Below are 21,690 nucleotides of genomic sequence, written 5' to 3'. Positions count from 1 at the left end.
ACTGTCATTTTCAGCCAGCCTGTATGGCCATGTTTCAATTTAATTTCCATGGAATGGAGGCTATATTCTTTTAGAGTAAAGTTATAGGTTCTATTATTTCTTCTTTTTGTTTTAAAACTATTTGCTGTATGTAAATTGTTTGTTTATTTTTTTTATATAAATGCACTGTTCCTTTATTACATTTTTTTTGTCTAATATTCGAACCACATTACTGAAGAGACTGGATTTATTATGACTGTTTATTTTTAGATTCATTTATATTAAATTTTGCTTTGTGGTTTTAAATTTGTTAGTCTGGGTTTTCCATAAGATTTCCTATAAAATAATCTTAGATTATGGCAGCAGAGATAGCTCAGTGTGGGTGGCAAAAAAGGAGTTTTGGCATCTTTTTAAGGTCTAATACAGACTACAGAGTGTTTGTTAACCCTGGCACCAACTGAACTAAGTCACAGGCTTGCCTGGAGTGGCTAGACTTTAAAAAACTGGTCAAGATGGAAAGGGTCTGTTAACCCTTTCTGTACCAAACAAGTGACTGGTGCAAGGTTGTTAACCCTGTACATCACATGACCCCTATGTGGGTTTCTATCTCCAAAGATGTGGCACAGCTTCAATCACCCCATACAGAAGTTGGCATATGAAGAGATACAATTTGCCCCATCTTTGCAAAAAAAATAGCCTTAAAAAACAAAGTAGATGAAGAGAGAGCAAAAAAAAAAACCAATCGATAAAGAATCAAATGCACAAAAATATTTTAAAACAAACAAACTAAAACTATATATATATGACCTTAATACAGCAGTCAGTACGCTGATTGTTTGTAGCCGTTATCGGCTCAGGCTGGTCCTCTGCACACGCTGTGTGCAGCGTACTGACTGCTGTATTAAGGTCAGCCTGCCTAAATGCACTACTTGCGAGTGCCAACTCCATTGTGAGTATACATCTTGCTGATACTGTGTCTTCTTCGTGTCTTCTTCGTGTCCATCTGGGTTCAGACGATATTGCACCATTGGTTTTTTGTGTTTCCTTTCTATCATAACAGATCTCCGATACGATTTCCATACATTCAGCGTACTGACTGCTGTACAAAGGTCAGCCCGCCTGTATGCACTACTTGCGAGTGCCAATCTCTTTGTGAGTATCCACTTGGCAGATACTGTTTTTGTTTGTATCTATTTGGTCCCTGACGATATTACACCATTAGGCGCTCTCTCTTTTTGTGCTCTAAATTTTACACATCCTACGACCCTGCAACATGCTCAGTCCTGGGTGGTCACTGGCACTCACAGGAAGCTGTGCTGTCTCCAGAGTCACAGGCAGTTAACCCCAGACAGGTCTGGGTGCAGGAACCATAGGGAAAATTACAAAACAAATTAATACAACACACAGAGAAAGTCCAGCACTCACTTACAAAAAAATGAAAAGGTTAGTTACCGCATCTGGCCAAATGGGACAAGCCCAGGTACCATGTCATGGTCCTTTCTCTGTGTGTTATATTAATTTGTTTTGTCATTTCCCCTATGCACCCAGACCTATCTGGGGTTAACTGCCTGTGACTCTGGAGACAGCACAGCTTCCTGTGAGTGCCGGTGAGCACCCAGGGCTGAGCATGTTGCAGGGTCATGGGATGTGTACCCGGTCCGGTATGAGAGTGTAGTCCCCTTACGTGTTTTGTATATGTCTAGGGTGATTACATAAGCCTGTGCACCCTTCCCTTGTTCACAGTTTGTTTGGATTTGAGAGCTTGCATTGTGTGGCTGTTTTAGGGTCCCAGGTATTGGAAAGGACTTCGACGTGGTACCTTGGCTTGTCCCAATTTGCTTAGGTAACTAACCTTTCCATTTTTGTTTTTAAATCTTAGCTGAGAGCTTGTGAGTGCTGGACTTTCTCTGTGTGAGATATATATATATATATATATATATATATATATATATATAATATACCAATAATAACTGGCATGGACACTCTGACTGAGCAAATATCGGGCCTAGTGGAGAATATTCTTAAGCCCTTAGTTATTAACACCACTAGCTTCAACAAAATCAGCCAGATAACAGAATTGCCAGAGGATACTATACTTTTGACAATGGATGTGAAATCCCTGTACAGCAATATTCTACATAAAGATGGTATGGATGCCTGCTTAAACTTTCTTTACTCAGACAGCTCTAACCAGACATATAGTGCTTCTACAGTCAGTAAACTTACAGAATTTATACTCTCCCACAAATATTTCATCTTCAATAACTCCATCTATTTACAAACCATGGGAAACCTCTGCAAACCTCTTCATGGCTGATTCCGAGCCACTCACCCTCACAAACCATTCAAATACTTTCGCTACATAGATGATATTTTCATCATATGGACAGAAGGAGAAAAAAACTAGAACATTTTCATAAATCATTTAATCTATTTCATGCATCAATCAAGCTTAAAATGGACTTTTCTAGAGACTCTGTCAGCTTCCTGGATACAACAATATCCATCACAAATGGCAAATTACACTCATCTGTATAAAGGAAATGAACAGATAGATGCAGCTACCTCCACAGATCCAGCTCCCACCCTAATCACATTAAAAAATCCATAATCTAAAGTCAGGCCACCAGATATCACAGAATTTGCTCAGACACCAAGGACCGTGACAAACACCTCATCACACTCCCCCAATCATTCAGAGAAAAATGTTACAAAACAAGGGTTATAAACAAACAAATGAACTCTACTCTCAATACCCCACGTAAACACTTGCTACAATACAGGGAGAAGAAAAAAATATTGCGTATCCCACTAGTAGTCAAATATAACCCTGCTGTAGAAGGAATACGAAAAATCATAAAAGACTTACAGCCACTACTCTTAGAGGATCCCACACTCAAAAAAATCTTTCCAAAACCCCTATCCTGGCACTCAGACAACCACCCAACCTAAAACAGAAACTGGTCCACAGAAAGCTACCCCTTGATAAAAAGAACACTCAGAATGGAACCAAGCTCTGCAACAAAGCTCTCTGCAAACTATGTCAACACATTTGTGAAAGCAGTACAGCTAATCACAAGAGCAAATCCTATAACATTAAAGGGGCATATTCATGTATATCTGCAAATGTGGTATACATGATACATTGCACTTCATGTGAAGTGGGATGTTATATTGGAGAAACAAGCCAAAAACTGCACCTTCGGATGAACTTACACAGACACTCAATCAAAAACCACTGTGAAACAAAATACTGTACCCCTGTTGGTCACCATTTCACCCAACCTGACCACTCTATCTAAAACCTCAAAATCAAGATTCTCAGAGGCAACTTCAAAAACACCATGGAAAGAAAAACCTTTGAAATGAAAATGATACTGTACTTCAACTTGCTAAATTCTGGACTAAATGTGGACTCTGGTTTCTTAACCCATTATCAACATTTTTTTGTAATGTACTTTCATATACTGTAGTCAATTACATTCTATATTCCACACTCTCTATGCATAGGTACGCAGGTAAGCCTATGTCCACACTTTTGTCATTATTATTCCCCTTTTTTCTCTCGCTTTCCTCCTTTTTTGACTATCATATTCCCCTGTACACCTAATTTCACATCTTTATACACATTGATTCTATGTTGATATAGAACTTTATGTCAGTATATGCTTTGTGTATAACCATATATTTCCTGTCTGTTATCCTTTACTGACACTATCTGCCTGTCTCCAAAACGCCTCTCATGATTTTACGACACCCCCTCCTCCCAGTGCAATCAGACCTCTGTAACACTTTCTGTCTTTTTAGCCATCCTATGTTTTAAGATATAATCTGTAAATTCCATACAATTGATCAGTATTGCTTCAGATTTGAAAAAGGACGACATTCAGTTCCTGCACTATTTTTGCAGGAGGAACTAAGTTCCCTCTGGACAGAGAACAGAAACATTTAAGTAAAAACTGCTGCTGCTAGTGGGAGGAGCTGAAGCACAGTCTGGATAGAGGGATAGTGAGATCCTCTAGTAATGGACAGTAACACTTCCTACAATACACTAAATGCAAGCTTGTCAGTGAGCCTGCTGTGTGATCACCCTGCACTGTGTGTAACACATGGTGCTTACATTTCTGTGTGGCTTGCTCTGGGGTTATTTAGCTCCCTTCAACAGAAATAAGACTATTGCACTTTAAGTGGGTGAGACTCTGTGACAGAGGAGGATTCTCAGGCCCAAAGGCAACCATTCAACCCTTCATTGGATTTAATTTGCTTTCATTAACCAAAATGTATAGATTATATACATATAAATACAGTGTGTGTGTGTGTGTGTATATATATATATATATATATATATATATATATATATATATATATATATATATATATATAAAACAATATTAATTGTGAGGGGGTGAAAGTCTTGATGAGTTCCCACACTTTTTTTTTTAGGACTTGACCCCTGTGTGTGTATATATATATATATATATATATATATATATATATATATATATATATACACATACACAAAGGTTCACCGAAGTGAGGTATATCCAGCAGTGAATGGACCGAGATAGATTCGGATAAAAAGTATCTTTATTTGCATCAAAAGGTAAAACTCGACTATAATTGAGTCAAAGAAAAGTAACGATACCACAGCCAGAGTGTCAACCTAACAGCATAGTGGTTTTACATCCAACATGTTTCGTGCCATTACAGCACTTTGCAGGGATAGTAATGGGTTAACTGTTCAGGTGTTAAAAGCAATTTTAGCCCAATCAGATGTGTCTATTCAATTTAGCCACTCATAGCAGCCGATTTTGAAAAGCGTCAGTAGCTTGATTTGAAATTTTGTGTTGACACAGTCAGACAGGGTCAAATGTAATTACACGAGAACAATTATATAAAAAATTAAGTACTTATACTATATATATAAAAACAAGAAAAAACACTATGCAGGCATAGATCTCAATGAAATAAATTGGTATCTTATGGCTGTTGTAGTCAATAATATAAAGTTGTAGCGTAACATTTATATAGACCGTATCTATGTAAAGTTCCTAAGTTACTTAAAATAAATGCACAGTGCATAGGATAGATATGGTATATAAATCATTCTAATGTGAAGCTACTAAGCAAGAACTAAGTAAAAACCAAAAAGCTTAAAATTTAGAATTTACAGGCAGGTCTGTTTGTTAAGCAGGATGGCAAATATTAGAAAATTGTGTTATCTAAAGTGGTTTGGTAAAGATGGTAACTGATAATAAAATCAGTATACAAATAATATAAAGATACATATATATTTAACCAGTGATTGAATCGTGGAGAAATTACTAAACAAAGTGGAACATCACAACTCCCTATAGTATCATAAGGTTTGTACATGTCTGTGATGTAAAAGATTTGTGTTGAAATAAATAAGAATTAAATAAAGTGATGTAATGTGCATAATGTAAACTTGTACAATAATAATTAGAAACATTTAATATGATTCCTAATAATGTGATAAGTGAAGTCGGTGACTGGATAATTGTGATATCTAATAGTGAACTACTGAAAAAATATGAAATTATTATATAAAGGAAAAATTCATAAATGACTAATGTCATATCCCTATACTAACTATAATAGACTAATTTATCGCCAATCCTTCCATTCTAACAAAAAGATACCCGTCTTATAATAAAATAAACAATGTATAAGCAAAAGGTGTCTATTAGTGCAAATGTTGCCCATAACTGTTCTTACCTCTATAATGTCAGCTTTTAAATTTCAACAGAGTTACTGAATCTCCTTTTCTCTTCTTAATTTAAAATCATTTAATATCTGCTTTCTCATTTCTGCCCATGGGGGCTCCCGATTGTAAAGTGAATATCCAATAGATCTCACATTTGTTGAGTTTATTATGTCTATTGCCTCCTGTGATTAGTTTGGGTATGTGGTCTATAGCTTTAAATGAAAAATATTGGAGTGGATTGTCGCAATGTGATCTAAAATGTTTAGCAACTGGCGTTTTCGGTTTCTTGTCCAAGAAAGATAAGAGGTGTTCCCTTATTCTTAAGGAGGTGCGATCTGTATACTGTTTTTTTTTACAAAGTTTACATGTTATTAAATAAACTACAAAAGTAGAATTACATGTTAAATTGTGTTTTATATTAAAAGTTTCTCCAGTGTGGCTGGAGGAGAAAGTAGCCTCAACTTCTGCATATTCACATGACTTACAGGGGTTTGTACCACATTTAAAGAAGCCTAGTCTTGGTTCAAGCCAAGTTCTATGTGTATGCTCAGTTTTTTTTTTGTCAAAATGCCCTTTTAGACTATTTCCAATAGTATTTGCTCTTCTTGAGACAAATTTAACATTGCTCAGTATATCCGTATCAAGGTGTTTATCTTTTTCAAGTATTGCCAAATTCTTTCTGATGATTGAACATATTTGTTGGTATTGTCTACTATATGTCGTTGAAAAGACTACTGAGGATTGAGAAAAATTAGTTATTTTTGGTCTATCTTTCAATAATTCATTCCTATCCATAGATAGTACTTCATCTGATGTGTTAGTAAGTAAATCGTTTTTATATCCTCTAGCTAGTAATCTGAGTGTGAGTTCATCAGCTTGTTTCAAATACTGGGATGTGTTGGTACAATTTCTACGCAAACACATATATTGGCCCTTAGGTATCCCTCTTTTTAAGTGTTCTGGATGATGAGAGTTGGCTCTTAGGATAGTATTACCTGCCATTGGTTTACGATATGTTTCTGTCTATATTTTGTTCATAGACACTTTAAGCAATACATCCAAAAAAGCCAACTCTGTGCTGGGACTGCTGTGTGTAAATTTAAGATTCATATCATTATTATTTATATATCCCATAAAGTCATATAGTTGTTTGGTGGTGCCCCTCTAAACAATTAAAAGGTGGTCTATATACCTAAAATAGGGTTTTATGCATGTTTTAAAAGGGTTTGCATCTGTATATATTTTTATTAGTTCAAAAAAAACTCAAATAAAGATTGGCATATGAGGGGGTAAATTTTGCCCCCATTGCCGTGCCACATTTTTGTAGATAATATTAACGCATAAATAAAAAATAATTGTGCGTCAAAAGGTATCCTGTGGTCTCAATTAAAAACTCAATATATTCTGCATCATAATTTGTAATCATGTTTAACATTTGATACAATGCAAATAGCCCTTGGTTATGGGGGATGCATGAATAAAGTGATGACATCATTTTTGTAGGACTTGACCCCTGGATTTATATATATATATATATATATATATATATATATATACATACAATATATATATATATATATATATATATATATACACACATACACACATATATACACCTTAAACTCAAATCATGCTGGCAAACAGGGAAGCTATGTCAACAGAAAGCCAATAGTATTCATCAGTCCAAGAAGTGTTTTATAATTTATCAATCAAATCCTTAGTATGTTTAAGATAGCTAACAGTTTAGGTACTAAATTATGTAAATGAAAATCCATAAATTCAGAAAGACCCAATGTCTTCCTTCCACAATGGTCTCCCAGGAAAATGCCATATATCTTCGTGTACCTTAGGGACCACTATCTCTCTTCCCCTAAACAAAAACTGTAATATGTCATCAATAATTCTTTCTTTTACAACAGTGTCTATTTATGTTAATAAACCAACAAAACACCCTACTTGAGTTTAACATTTTTACTCAGTAAACTCTAATACAGTGCTTCCCAAACTGTGTGTCATGACACATTAGTGTGTCGGCGGCAGTGTGTAGGTGTGTCCGTGCTTCAGCACCAATTTTTTTTTATTTAAAATGTTTTTTAATTTTTTTTGGTTTCCGACTTTCCGCCTGCACGCTACGCATATCACGTGATTGATACCTAGTGGGTTACAGATCACCTTAACCTATTGACGCAGCACAGCGAGAACTGAAACTATTCCCATTGGCGGCACATTGGCTCCTGACTGCACGTTTAGTCTTCTTAAATCGGCGCATGACTGCATGTGTAGTCAGTGAGTGGGACAGCAGTGTGTTTGCAGCCCGGTCAGTAGTCAGTCAGACACGCAGAGCTCTGAGGGCGGCAGCTTAAATGCTGAGCTGAAGTCAGAAGTCAAAGTTTTGGGTTTTTTGCAGCTAGCTCCCAGTAGTGCATTTCTGCTCCTGCTCTTGATATATGGATAGGAAGTGGAAGCTTAAAAATGCTTGATGATGAAATTTGAGTGTCTTTAATGTTCCACCAAATATTCAGAAACTGTGTTCATCCCATCAACCTCATACAGCCCTTAAAACTAGTAAGTAGCTATTGGTGTTATTAAACTTTTTTTTTTAATTCTTGCACATACATATTGTTACTTGTAAATACATTTCATTATATAATTGTTGTCCGTATATCTTTAAAACAAGTTAGTTTAACCTCCTGTTTGCTAGTACAACTGAATTACTGTGTCGCAAAATTATGTAGGTCTAAAAAGTGTGTCACCAACATGAAAAGTTAGGAAAGCTATGCTCTAATAGATTAAAGTGAAGTCCAATATTCTAAAGACTAAATGAAAAATAATACAACGATAGAATAATGCTGGCTGTAGTTAACACAGCTTCATCTGGTGATGATACAGGTGACTTTTTTTTCATTTGGAAGCAGTGACAACTATGGGTTCCATTTATGCAGCAGCGAATGCCGCTTCGGAGTCCCATCAACTCAGGCTTGCCTGAAACAGAAGTTAAGAAGCAGCGGTCATAAAACCGCTGCTCCTTAACCTGTCCACCACCGTTTAGGTGGTGGATTGAAATCATCCAGATCCGATTGGGATGATTGCCAGCCCTGCGAGCGGCCGATTGCGCCACCAGTGAGCAAGGGGCGGCATTGCACAAGCATTTCACCAGAAACGATTGTGCAATGATAAATGCGGACAATGACAAATGCTTGTGCAATGATAAATGCAGACAATGATAAATGCGGACAATGATAAATGCGTGTGCAATGATAAATGCGTGTGCAATGATAAATGCGTGTGCAATGATAAATGCGGACAATGATAAATGCGGACAATGATAAATGCGGACAATGATAAATGCGTGTGCAATGATAAATGCGTGTGCAATGATAAATGCGTGTGCAATGATAAATGCGTGTGCAATGATAAATGCGGACAATGATAAATGCGGACAATGATAAATGCGGAAAATGATAAATGCGTGTGCAATGATAAATGCGGACAATGATAAATGCGGACAATGATAAATGTGTGTGCAATGATATATGCGGACAATGATAAATGTGTGTGCAATGATATATGCGGACAATGATAAATGCTTGTGCAATGATTATGCTGTCTACATATAGCAGTGTTGAGCGGATATGATTCGCTATAGCAAATCGTGTCCGCTCGACATATGATAAATCAACCCCTTTGTGTGGTTCCATAACTCTAACTTCAGGAGATATCCCGGTAGGCTGCTGCAGCTGAGGCTATCAAAATAAAAGGTTGGTGATGCAGGTGAGGCGATATAGCATGATCTCCTCTTTTTTCACCTTTAAGTTATACATATTAAAGCCACAAGTATTTCCTTGTAAGTTTTATTTCTTAGACCATGTACCACTTTAGTAGCCCTGCTTTAAACGGTTTCTAGTGTCTAGTCAAGTCACACTGTGACACAATATTTTGAATGTATCTCCAGATCACACCATGGAGTCATGGATACAAGTAAGTTGCAGGGTGTCTATATAACTAGAATCCGGCAATTATTTTTATTACAAACTTATTTACTTTATATCTGGGGGACAAAAATTGGGGAGTGTCCCAGTGATCCCCTTAAGAAAAAATGGGGTGTGTGCATTCTACTGACTCAACTGAAAATAGGACTGGTTTTCAGATTTCTCCAGGGCTGCTTTTTACTCCCAGTCCAGCCCTGGAGAAGTCCCATGTTTTTAATTGCAAATGTAACGGAGTATCTTGCATTACATCCTTTTTTCCCAGCAGGATATGATCATCAGCCAGCGTATGTTGGAGTAAAAACAGAAATTACCCATAGTCATGTTTTTTTGAAGGACAAAATACATCTATTTACTAGATATCAGATCACTTGATTTTGATTTAAAAAAAATAAATCTTGTTGTTTTAATGATTAAACATACATTGCTATAAATGTTATGGAACATTTTGTGTCTTCTTTCTCTTTAAGATGAACAGAGAGGTATAAAGTATTATAAAAAGTCTGATATTTTTATATACAATATTCCGAGCCACTGCAATCAAGTTAAAATTGTTTAACCAAGGGTATTTTTAGTTTAAGACATTTAATTTCCTAATTATGTAAAAGAAATATTAGCCTAATGCACAGCAATGGCCTGAAACATGCTGACTACAGCAGAGGACACGCGTCTCATCCAGCAAAGGAACTGAGCTCAGTCAGACTATTCTCTTGGCAAAAGGGGATGAAAGATCAGCATTTGCTCAATCAATTACCAAGAAACCAAATATGAGAAGCTCGTAAAGCAGAAATTCCTGTTCCCTGTGGAGCTAAGATGTAAGGGAGAGTCCAATCGTTGGCAATATATTGTGTCACTGACCCATTTGTCATGTAGAAGGAACCCGTTGGCTACAATGTATTTGCATTTTATTGTTGTTATATTGGCTGCAGAGAATGGTGTTTAACCCCCTACAAACATGTTAAACACATAGTTAAAGTCTGCTTCAGATTGGTAATACAGTGCAAATTTGGGGATAGACACATCCAATGACTGGTGGCTATACACAGTAGTGCACTGTCAGTCTGGCATTGTCTTTAATGTGTTTAACTCCTTTGTAAGCTCTGCTCTACCAGATTGGTTGCACTAGAGAACAGGCTGGGGATAAGTTCCCTAGCTAGTGAATGTCAGTACAAAGTGTAAGTGAAAAAGTGACAGTATGTCTTGGTCAGTACGGTAATGTTTTATACTCGCTGCATTACTGTGCACTCACTATACAAAAATCATAACTTTATGATGTTCATTAAATATCCGCAATTCCAGTCATATAAACACTCACCAATCTCCATTTAAAACATAGTGATCATTTTAATACAGGAAAATTATGAAACAATTAGGGATAAATTGGTAGAAACTCATAAATATTTTAAAACCTTTAAAGTCATTAATAGTTACAGGTTAAACCGCACAAGTCACAATTTTCTGTCTTTCATGAACCCCACAGAGAATGCAATTTTAAATAACTTTCCAATGTTTTTATACTATCTAATGTGTTTCTTTCTCTTTGTATCCTTTGACAAAAAAAGTACACCTAGGTAGGCTCAGGAGCTGCTGATTAGTAACTGCCCATATAGGCCTATTGTCATTGGCTTTCACCTAGCTCCCATGATGCATCGCTGTTCTTTATATACAGGATACCAAGAGAATGAGTAAATTAGGTAAAAGTAGGAAATTGGAAAGCTGTTTGAAATTGTATGATCTATCTAAATCATGAAAGAAACATTTTGGATGTCATGTCCCTTTAAAGTGGCTTTTCACTGATTCTAGTTACATAGCAATAATTTGTTTAACATGGATTTAAACAGACAAATATACCTGTCTTATCTCCATCCAATAGCTATATATAAATATATATTTATATATACACAATAATATTCACACCTAAACTACCTAGCATGCCCACTGCTATTGCAAATAATGCTTTTCCTATCATGATTGTTGTTGCAAACCTGACAATCCTCTTTTAAAGAGCAAATGACTAGAGAGAAAGTGAAGGAGGAGCGTGAGGTAAACAAAAGCTCACAGAAAATTAGATAAAATTATTAACACAACCCTCCCTGACAGAAAGTGCATCAAGCACACCTTTCAGTTGTATTTTGCAGCAAAATAAATAATAAATGCATATTGCAATAATGTTTCACTTTCAATAATGAAAGATTTTATGTGTTGTTGAAAAGTCAAGTTTAATGGTCCTTCATGTTTGTAATATCCCCTGAGCACTGTGTGCTTAAAGGGACAGTTTATCCTGTTTTTTTATCCCCTTGTTTCCAATTATCTATTTTACCTGCTGAAGTGTATTTAATTCTTTTTTTAATTTTTTTTTACCAAATAACTAAGTTTACCTTTATATCAGTATTTGAAATAGCTGGTTTTACCTGTAGTATCCTTAGCTATAAAGAAACTTTCTAAAAAGTATAAGGTAGAGAAAAGCCAGCAGAAGAAATTACACTCCCAGTAGGAGGTATAGGAGATAAACGATAAACAATTTCCAATATTTCTCTCTAAGGGCCTAATATTCAAACACTCGCCGGCATAGAGAGAAACCACACAAACTCTTTGGGATTTTTTTTACCTTGCATTGTAATGTAGGAGTCTCTATTTCCCATAAAGATCACTGCATAGTAACAAACATTTCTCAAGATAACATTGTGTTTCTAGACACCGTACCGATGAGACTTCTTAGAATATCTCGCCTGAGCGTGAGGTTTTGAATATCAGGCCCTAAGTATTGGGCCTACAAACAGAGATAAGATAAGAAAGCATTTGTGTGTATGTAAAAATGATTCTAGTAAAAAGCTATCACTGTTTTAGTGATCAGTTGTACTGTGCACGTGACATGTGGAGCATACTTACGTATTGCTTGTGCACTTGCGTTCACAGTTTATGGGTGCTGTAGGTGCAGAGTCATATCATGTAGTCACTGAAGCTATAAGAGCCACCATAATCTGACTGAGAACTGGCAAATATGTAAGAAGGCTCCACATGCACAATAAAAGCAATTAGTAAAGCCCCGAAGCTTTAAACACAATCACTCTTGTCTAGTGGGCATTTTTGTTTACAGGGATATTAAACACATAAATGTCCTTTTGTGATTCAGACAGAGCACACAGTTTTATAAAAGTCTCCAATTTACTTCTATTATCAAATTTGCTTCGTTCACATGATATTCTGTGTTGTAGAGATACCTAGGTAGCATCTGGAGCACTACAAGGCAGGAAATATTGCTGCCCTCTAGTGCTCTTGCTAATGGATGACATTCTTGTAAAACTGCTGCTATATAGTGCTCCAGACATGTGCACGCTCCAGGTTTTTTTTCAACAAAAGATACCAAGAGAACACAGAAAAACAGAATTTATACTTACTGATAAATTCATTTTTCTCTGGCTGATGAGAGTCCATAGCTTCATAACATGTGATAGGCTGGACTATATCTCACATGTTTTGAAGCTATGGACTCTCATCAGCTAAGGACATTTAATAATAGAAGTAAATTAGAAAATTGTTTTAAAATTGCTGCTTATCTGAATCATGAAAGAACAATTATTATATTTAGATTTCATTGCAGGGGAGAAGGCTGCACCAAAAAATGTTAAACAAAATGTATATTTTTATTAAGATTTTAGTCCCTTTAACGTCTAACGCACATAACTATTTTGATTAGAATGTCCCTATGTTTGGAGCAACAAACATTTGAATCTTCAGCAAACATTGGGCATTTAAATACAATGAAATGAATCCAACATTTGTTCCATTATGTTTGAAAACATCCCACTAAACAGCTTACAATAAAAAATGTTCTGGATTAGAGATGTTTATAATAAATCCCTAGTAGCTAGAACTGACATTCACCTGAATCACTGCTGTGAATTTCCTCAAATCCAGGAATAGGCCTTGTGGTGAGATACCACACCGCATGAAGGACGTCTGTGGCATGTACGCGATTATGGTCTGAAAATCATAAATTACAGCAAATGCTTACAAATTAAAACCATACAGACAATGTGAATGACTGAATTTTCCAATGAATCTTACGACTTATATGAAGGATAGGTTTAAAATGTACTGGAATTTAAAAATGAAAATAGCGATCGTTGACTTTTTTTGGGGTTATTCACCCTTTTCTTTATCTCACCAGCTGTACTGTCCAGCACCTCCGCAGAAAGATTCATCGGCCCTGCTGATAACTAAACTGCTGTGGTGTTATGCTTACATGGAATATCACGGTAGCCATTTTCTAACGCCTGGAAAAAGTTCCTGAATTCTCTTGAAGGGATTCTGAAGAGCTCAAATAAACCAGTATCCTGAAATAAGGCATGTGACACCTGAAACAAAGCAAGGGAAATACGTTAGTCAATTAGTGACTATCATATGATTATATTTTTTTACATATTAACCCTTTCACTGCTAAGCCTTTTTCCACACACCAGTGCTAAGATGATTTTGAGCTTTTAAACGCTATAAGTAGGTCCAGTATTCAACTGTACATTCTGGTATTTTAGCAGGCTATCCTGTCAATAAGTCCCCTAAGTGTCAATAAGTCCCCTAAATGTGAATAGTCTCCTATGTCTCTATGTATTACAAATATGGCCAAAAAAGACGACACACTGTGTATTTTCTATTGTATGTGTTACAGGTAGCCATGGTGGTGTTAAAGGGACAGTAAAGTCAACACTAAACTTTTATGATTCAGATAGGGTATGCCATTTTAAACCACTTTCCAATTTACTTTTATCATCAAATTTGCTTTGTTCCCTTGGTGGTATTTTTGAAAAGCTAAACCTAGCTAGGCTTAAACTGATTTCTAAACAGTTGAAAACCGCCTCCTAGCTCAGAGCATTTTGAAAGTTTTTCACAGTTAGACAGTACTAGTTCATGTGTGTCACATAGATAACTCCGTGAAGTTATTTAGGAGTCTTCACTGATTGACTACACTGCATGTCTGTCAAAGGCACTTAGATAAGGAGGCTGTCTGTAGAGGCTTAGATACATTGTAACCACAGAGGTAAAAAGTATATTAATATAACTGTGTTGGTTATGCAAAAACGGGGAATGGGTAATAAAGGGATTATCTATCTTTTTAAATAAGAAATTTTTTGGTGTAGACTGTTCCTTTAAATCATTGCTGCGTGTGGTCCTGACAGTCATAGGGGACAAATCACTACTGCATATGTGTGTTACAGGCAACCGAGGTAATAAAATGACTACTCCATTGTAAAAAGTATACATGATGTTATCAAGGGTGGGGCTTTTGAGGGGGCATTGTGTGACCCACCAACCACCAACACCCAGTGCCCTACAGGTTGTTCAGTATTTTTATTGAGCACAGCTGGCAGCCCTAGAAATAAGTCACATTTCAATGAGAGACTGACACAAATTATATATATATATATTAATTTTTTTTCAGCGGGTCAAGCAGATTCAGAATATACCATTATTACAGTTAGATTTCACTGCAGGGGAGAAGGCTGCACCAAAAATGTTAAAAAATTTATATTTTTATTTTAGTTAATTACTTTGTAAATAACAAGTTACTCACTGTTGCTAGTCTGATCAACTTACTACATTGTTATTAAGGGTATCCAAAGAGGGAGCCATACAGGCTTTTTGGGTTTTTAATAATAAAAACAGAGGGTCCCTTTGTGCTAGAGTACAAATAAAGGCACATTTTTTCTGCTAGGGGATCGCTGTCACCATAGTGATCATCTATTTACATATTTTTTATTAATGGAATTTCTACAATATAAAATATTGTTTATTGAAGGTTAATAAACATTTTTTTTGTTATTATATTTAACTAAAGATATTCTCCCTAGTGAAACCCATGTTTTGTGTATTAACTTTTTTTTGGGGTGGGCGGGGGGGCTTGGTGTATTTTAAGACCACAACCATTTGAAAGAGCAGGTTATTCTCTTTCAAATGATGTGTGTTGATCGTCTGTTGCTGCTAAAGGGAGCTGAGATCAACAGGGTTGAATAACCTGCCTCTCCAGCTATGACTCCGCCCCTTTGTGACATCATATTGTTTGTTGCAACATCACCGACACTCTAATTGAAGTTTTAGAAGTGCGTCCACTAGGGCACCAACAATCCCTGGTCTGTAGTGCAGTTGATTGCAGATCAGAAGTACTTCATCTTACACATCAAAACAGATAAGTAATATACTCTTAGGAAAAAACATAATTTATGTAAGAACTTACCTGATAAATTCATTTCTTTCATATTAGCAAGAGTCCATGAGCTAGTGACGTATGGGATATACATTCCTACCAGGAGGGGCAAAGTTTCCCAAACCTCAAAATGCCTATAAATACACCCCTCACCACACCCACAAATCAGTTTAACGAATAGCCAAGAAGTGGGGTGATAAAAAAAAGTGCGAAAGCATATAAAATAAGGAATTGGAATAGTTGTGCTTTATACAAAAAAATCAGAACCACCAAAAAGGGTGGGCCTCATGGACTCTTGCTAATATGAAAGAAATGAATTTATCAGGTAAGTTCTTACATAAATTATGTTTTCTTTCATGTAATTAGCAAGAGTCTATGAGCTAGTGACGTATGGGATAATGACTACCCAAGATGTGGATCTTTCCACGCAAGAGTCACTAGAGAGGGAGGGATAAAATAAAGACAACCAATTCCTGCTGAAAATAATCCACACCCAAAATAAAGTTTAATGAAAACATAAGCAGAAGATTCAAACTGAAACCGCTGCCTGAAGTACTTTTCTACCAAAAACTGCTTCAGAAGAAGAAAACACATCAAAATGGTAGAATTTAGTAAAAGTATGCAAAGAGGACCAAGTTGCTGCTTTGCAAATCTGATCAACCGAAGCCTCATTCCTAAACGCCCAGGAAGTAGAAACTGACCTAGTAGAATGAGCTGTAATCCTTTGAGGCGGAGTTTTACCCGACTCAACATAAGCATGGTGAATTAAGGATTTCAACCAAGATGCCAAAGAAATGGCAGAAGCTTTCTGACCTTTCCTAGAACCGGAAAAGATGACAAATAGACTAGAAGTCTTTCGGAAAGACTTAGTAGCCTCAACATAATATTTCAAAGCTCTAACAACATCCAAAGAATGCAACGATTTCTCCTTAGAATTCTTAGGATTAGGACATAATGAAGGAACCACAATTTCTCTACTAATGTTGTTGGAATTCACAACCTTAGGAAAAAATTCAAAAGAAGTTCGCAACACCGCCTTATCCTGATGAAAAATCAGAAAAGGAGACTCACAAGAAAGAGCAGATAATTCAGAGACTCTTCTGGCAGAAGAGATGGCCAAAAGGAACAAAACTTTCCAAGAAAGTAATTTAATGTCCAATGAATGCATGGGTTCAAAAGGAGGAGATTGAAGAGCCCTCAGAACCAAATTCAAACTCCAAGGAGGAGAAATAGACTTAATGACAGGTTTTATACGAACCAAAGCTTGTACAAAACAATGAATATCAGGAAGATTAGCAATCTTTCTGTGAAAAAGAACAGAAAGAGCAGAGATTTGTCCTTTCAAGGAACTTGCAGACAAACCTTTATCTAAACCATCCTGAAGAAACTGTAAAATTCTCGGAATTCTAAAAGAATGCCAGGAAAAATGATGAGAAAGACACCAAGAAATATAAGTCTTCCAGACTCTATAATATATCTCTCTAGATACAGATTTACGAGCCTGTAACATAGTATTAATCACAGAGTCAGAGAAACCTCTTTGACCAAGAATCAAGCGTTCAATCTCCATACCTTTAAATTTAAGGATTTGAGATCCTGATGGAAGAAAGGACCTTGTGACAGAAGGTCTGGTCGTAACGGAAGAGTCCACGGCTGGCAAGAGGCCATCCGGACAAGATCCGCATACCAAAACCTGTGAGGCCATGCTGGAGCTACCAGCAGAACAAACGAGCATTCCTTCAGAATCTTGGAGATTACTCTTGGAAGAAGAACTAGAGGCGGAAAGATATAGGCAGGATGATACTTCCAAGGAAGTGATAATGCATCCACTGCCTCCGCCTGAGGATCCCTGGATCTGGACAGATACCTGGGAAGTTTCTTGTTTAGATGAGAAGCCATCAGATCTATTTCTTGGAGTTCCCACATTTGAACAATCTGAAGAAATACCTCTGGGTGAAGAGACCATTCGCCCGGATGCAACGTTTGGCGACTGAGATAATCCGCTTCCCAATTGTCTATACCTGGGATATGAACCGCAGAGATTAAACAGGAGAATTCGAGATACTTCTTTCATAGCCAGAGGACTGTGAGTCCCTCCTTGATGATTGATGTATGCCACAGTTGTGACATTGTCTGTCTGAAAACAAATGAACGACTCTCTCTTCAGAAGAGGCCAAGACTGAAGAGCTCTGAAAATTGCACGGAGTTCCAAAATATTGATCGGTAATCTCACCTCCTGAGATTCCCAAACCCCTTGTGCCGTCAGAGACCCCCACACAGCTCCCCAACCTGTAAGACTTGCATCTGTTGAAATTATAGTCCAGGTCGGAAGAACAAAAGAAGCCCCCTGAATTAAACAATGGTGATCTGTCCACCACGTCAGAGAATGTCGGACAATCGGTTTTAAAGATATTAATTGAGATATCTTTGTGTAATCCCTGCACCATAGGTTCAGCATACAGAGCTGAAGAGGTCGCATGTGAAAACGAGCAAAGGGGATCGCGTCCGATGCAGCAGTCATAAGACCTAGAATTTCCATGCATAAGGCTATCGAAGGGAATGATTGTGACTGAAGGTTTCGACAAGCTGAAATCAATTTTAGACGTCTCTTGTCTGTCAAAGATAGAGTCATGGACACTGAATCTATCTGGAAACCTAAAAAGGTTACCCTTGTCTGAGGAATCAATTAACTTTTTAGTGAATTAATCCTCCAACCATGATCTTGAAGAAACAACACAAGTCGATTTGTATGAGATTCTGCTAAATGTGAAGACTGAGCAAGTACCAAGATATCGTCCAAATAAGGAAATACCACAATACCCTGTTCTCTGATTACAGACAGAAGGGCACCGAGAACCTTTGTAAAAATTCTTGGAGCTGTAGCTAGGCCAAACGGCAGAGCCACAAACTGGTAATGCTTGTTCAGGAAAGAGAATCTCAGGAACTGATAGTGAGCTGGATGAATCGGAATATGCAGATATGCATCCTGTAAATCTATTGTAGACATATAATGCCCTTGCTGAACAAAAGGCAAGATAGTCCTTACAGTTACCATTTTGAATGTTGGTATCCTTACATAACGATTCAATATTTTTAGATCCAGAACTGGTCTGAAGGAATTCTCCTTCTTGGGTACAATGAAGAGATTCAAATAAAACCCCAGCCCCTGTTCCAAAAACTGGAACTGGCATAATTACTCCAGCCAACTCTAGATCTGAAACACATTTCAGAAATGCTTGAGCTTTCACTGGGTTTACTGGGACACGGGAAAGAAAAAATCTCTTTGCAGGAGGTCTTATCTTGAAACCAATTCTGTACCCTTCTGAAACAATGTTCTGAATCCAAAGATTGTGAACAGAATTGATCCAAATTTCTTTGAAAAAACGTAATCTGCCCCCTACCAGCTGAGCTGGAATGAGGGCCGCACCTTCATGTGGACTTAGAAGCTGGCTTTGCTTTTCTAGAAGGCTTGGATTTATTCCAGACTGGAGATGGTTTCCAAACTGAAACTGCTCCTGAGGATGAAGGATCAGGCTTTTGTTCTTTGTTGAAACGAAAGGAACGAAAACGATTATTAGCCCTGTTTTTACCTTTAGATTTTTTATCCTGTGGTAAAAAAGTTCCTTTCCCACCAGTAACAGTTGAGATAATAGAATCCAACTGAGAACCAAATAATTTATTACCCTGGAAAGAAAGGGAAAGTAGAGTTGATTTAGAAGACATATCAGCATTCCAAGTTTTAAGCCATAAAGCTCTTCTAGCTAAAATAGCTAGAGACATAAACCTGACATCAACTCTGATAATATCAAAAATTATTAGCATGTTGAAGAAGAATAATAATATTATGAGAATCATGATCTGTTACTTGTTGCGCTAAAGTTTCCAACCAAAAAGTTGAAGCTGCAGCAACATCAGCCAATGATATAGCAGGTCTAAGAAGATTACCTGAACACAGATAAGCTTTTCTTAGAAAGGATTCAATTTTCCAATCTAAAGGATCCTTAAAGGAAGTACCATCTGCCGTAGGAATAGTAGTACGTTTAGCAAGGGTAGAAATAGCCCCATCAACTTTAGGGATTTTGTCCCAAAACTCTAATCTGTCGGACGGTACAGGATATAATTGCTTAAAACGTAAATGATTTACCCAAATTATTCCATTCTCTGGAAATTACTTCAGAAATAGCACCAGGAACAGGAAAAACTTCTGGAATAACCACAGGAGATCTAAAGACCTTGTCTAAACGTTTAGATTTAGTATCAAGAGGACCAGAATCCTCAATTTCTAATGCAATTAGGACTTCTTTAAGTAAAGAACGGATAAATTCCATTTTAAATAAATATGACGATTTATCAGCATCAACCTCTGAGACACAATCCTCTGTATCAGAAGAATCATTAGAATCAGAATGATGATGTTCATTTAAAAATTCATCTGTATAAAGAGAAGTTTTAAAAGACTTTTTATGTTTACCAGAAGGAGGAATAACAGACATAGCCTTCTTAATGGATTCAGAAACAAAATCTCTTATGTTATCAGGAACACTCTGAACATTAGATGTTGATGGAACTGCAACAGGTAATGGTACTTTACTAAAGGAAATATTTTCTGCATTAACAAGTTTGTCATGACATTTAATACAAACAACAGCTGGAGGAACAACTACCAAAAGTTTACAGCAGATACCAGGGCCGCCACTAGAAATTTTGGGGCCCCTGACTCAACCATTGATCAGGGCCCCCCCCCCCTTTGACATGTGCAATTTTTGACAAAGTGACTAAAACGTATATGCACTTTATTCTTAAGTGTCTATTTAAACTTGGAAATGTTGTAAAGGTAGTAACATACAAACACACAGACACACTCATACACTGAAACACACACACTCACACATAAGGATTCACATATAGACATACTAGCAGACACGCAAAGAAACACACTCAGACACAGACACTTGGCACTCGTTTATATTGATCTGACAAGTAATGAGGTAAACTACAGTTTTGTAAAAAAAAAGGAGAATTAGAAAACAAAATATGGAGTTCTGATTAACTTTTTGTAAAGGAAGATGACAACTAAATTATGACAACAGCATGCAGTGGCTGAAAGGAAGGGCCCTGAACTGCCTAAACAATAATTTAAAGGTTAAATGGTGGATTGGTTACTTCCAGAAAGGTCTTGTTAGTCTCAAAGTCTGTAGAAAGATGTGAATAATTAGTAAAAAGGTCAAAATGTCCTAAAAAGGAACAGACAATGGACACACACACACACAAACTCAAACTTGCACACACACAGAGACATCCACAGAAAACACACAAAGACATACATACACAGAGAGACAACCACATAAAAAACACAGAAAGACATACATACACACACTCTCACTGAGACATCCACAGAAAACACACAAAGACATACACACACCCTCACAGAGACACCCACATAAAACACACACCCAAACAGAGACATCCACAGAAAACACAGACATACATACATATACACACACACCCTCACAGAGACATCCACAGAAAACACAGACATACACACCCACCCTCACAGAGGCACCCAAAGAAAATACACAAAGACAAACATACACACACCCTCACAGAGACACCCACAAAAAAAGCTCAACGACGTATGCACACACCCTCACAGACATCCACAGAAAATGCAAAGACAAACACACCCACCCTCACAGAGAGACCCACAGATAAAAAATACATACACACTCAGAGACACAAACCAAAGCACAAAGACAAACACAGACACCCACAGAAACACTCACAGGAGGAAACAT

The 21,690-nt window shown here is 36.9% G+C and overlaps 1 protein-coding gene across 2 annotated transcripts in view; it reads right to left on the bottom strand.

Moving 5' to 3' along the window:
- PDE3B (phosphodiesterase 3B) overlaps positions 1–21,690 on the bottom strand; it is a 569,714-nt gene that overhangs the window by 64,413 nt on the left and 483,611 nt on the right. For both annotated transcript variants that reach the window (XM_053720621.1, XM_053720622.1), the window contains exons 10-11: positions 13,940–14,051; positions 13,579–13,677 (exon numbers count right to left, since the gene is read on the bottom strand). In XM_053720621.1, coding sequence (XP_053576596.1) covers positions 13,579–13,677; positions 13,940–14,051 — 211 coding nt within the window. The remainder of the gene's footprint in view (positions 1–13,578; positions 13,678–13,939; positions 14,052–21,690) is intronic.

This window comes from Bombina bombina, chromosome 7 (genome assembly GCF_027579735.1).
Source record: "Bombina bombina isolate aBomBom1 chromosome 7, aBomBom1.pri, whole genome shotgun sequence".
Classification (NCBI taxonomy): Eukaryota; Metazoa; Chordata; class Amphibia; order Anura; family Bombinatoridae; genus Bombina; species Bombina bombina.
This window is presented reverse-complemented; position numbering and strand designations above follow the sequence as displayed.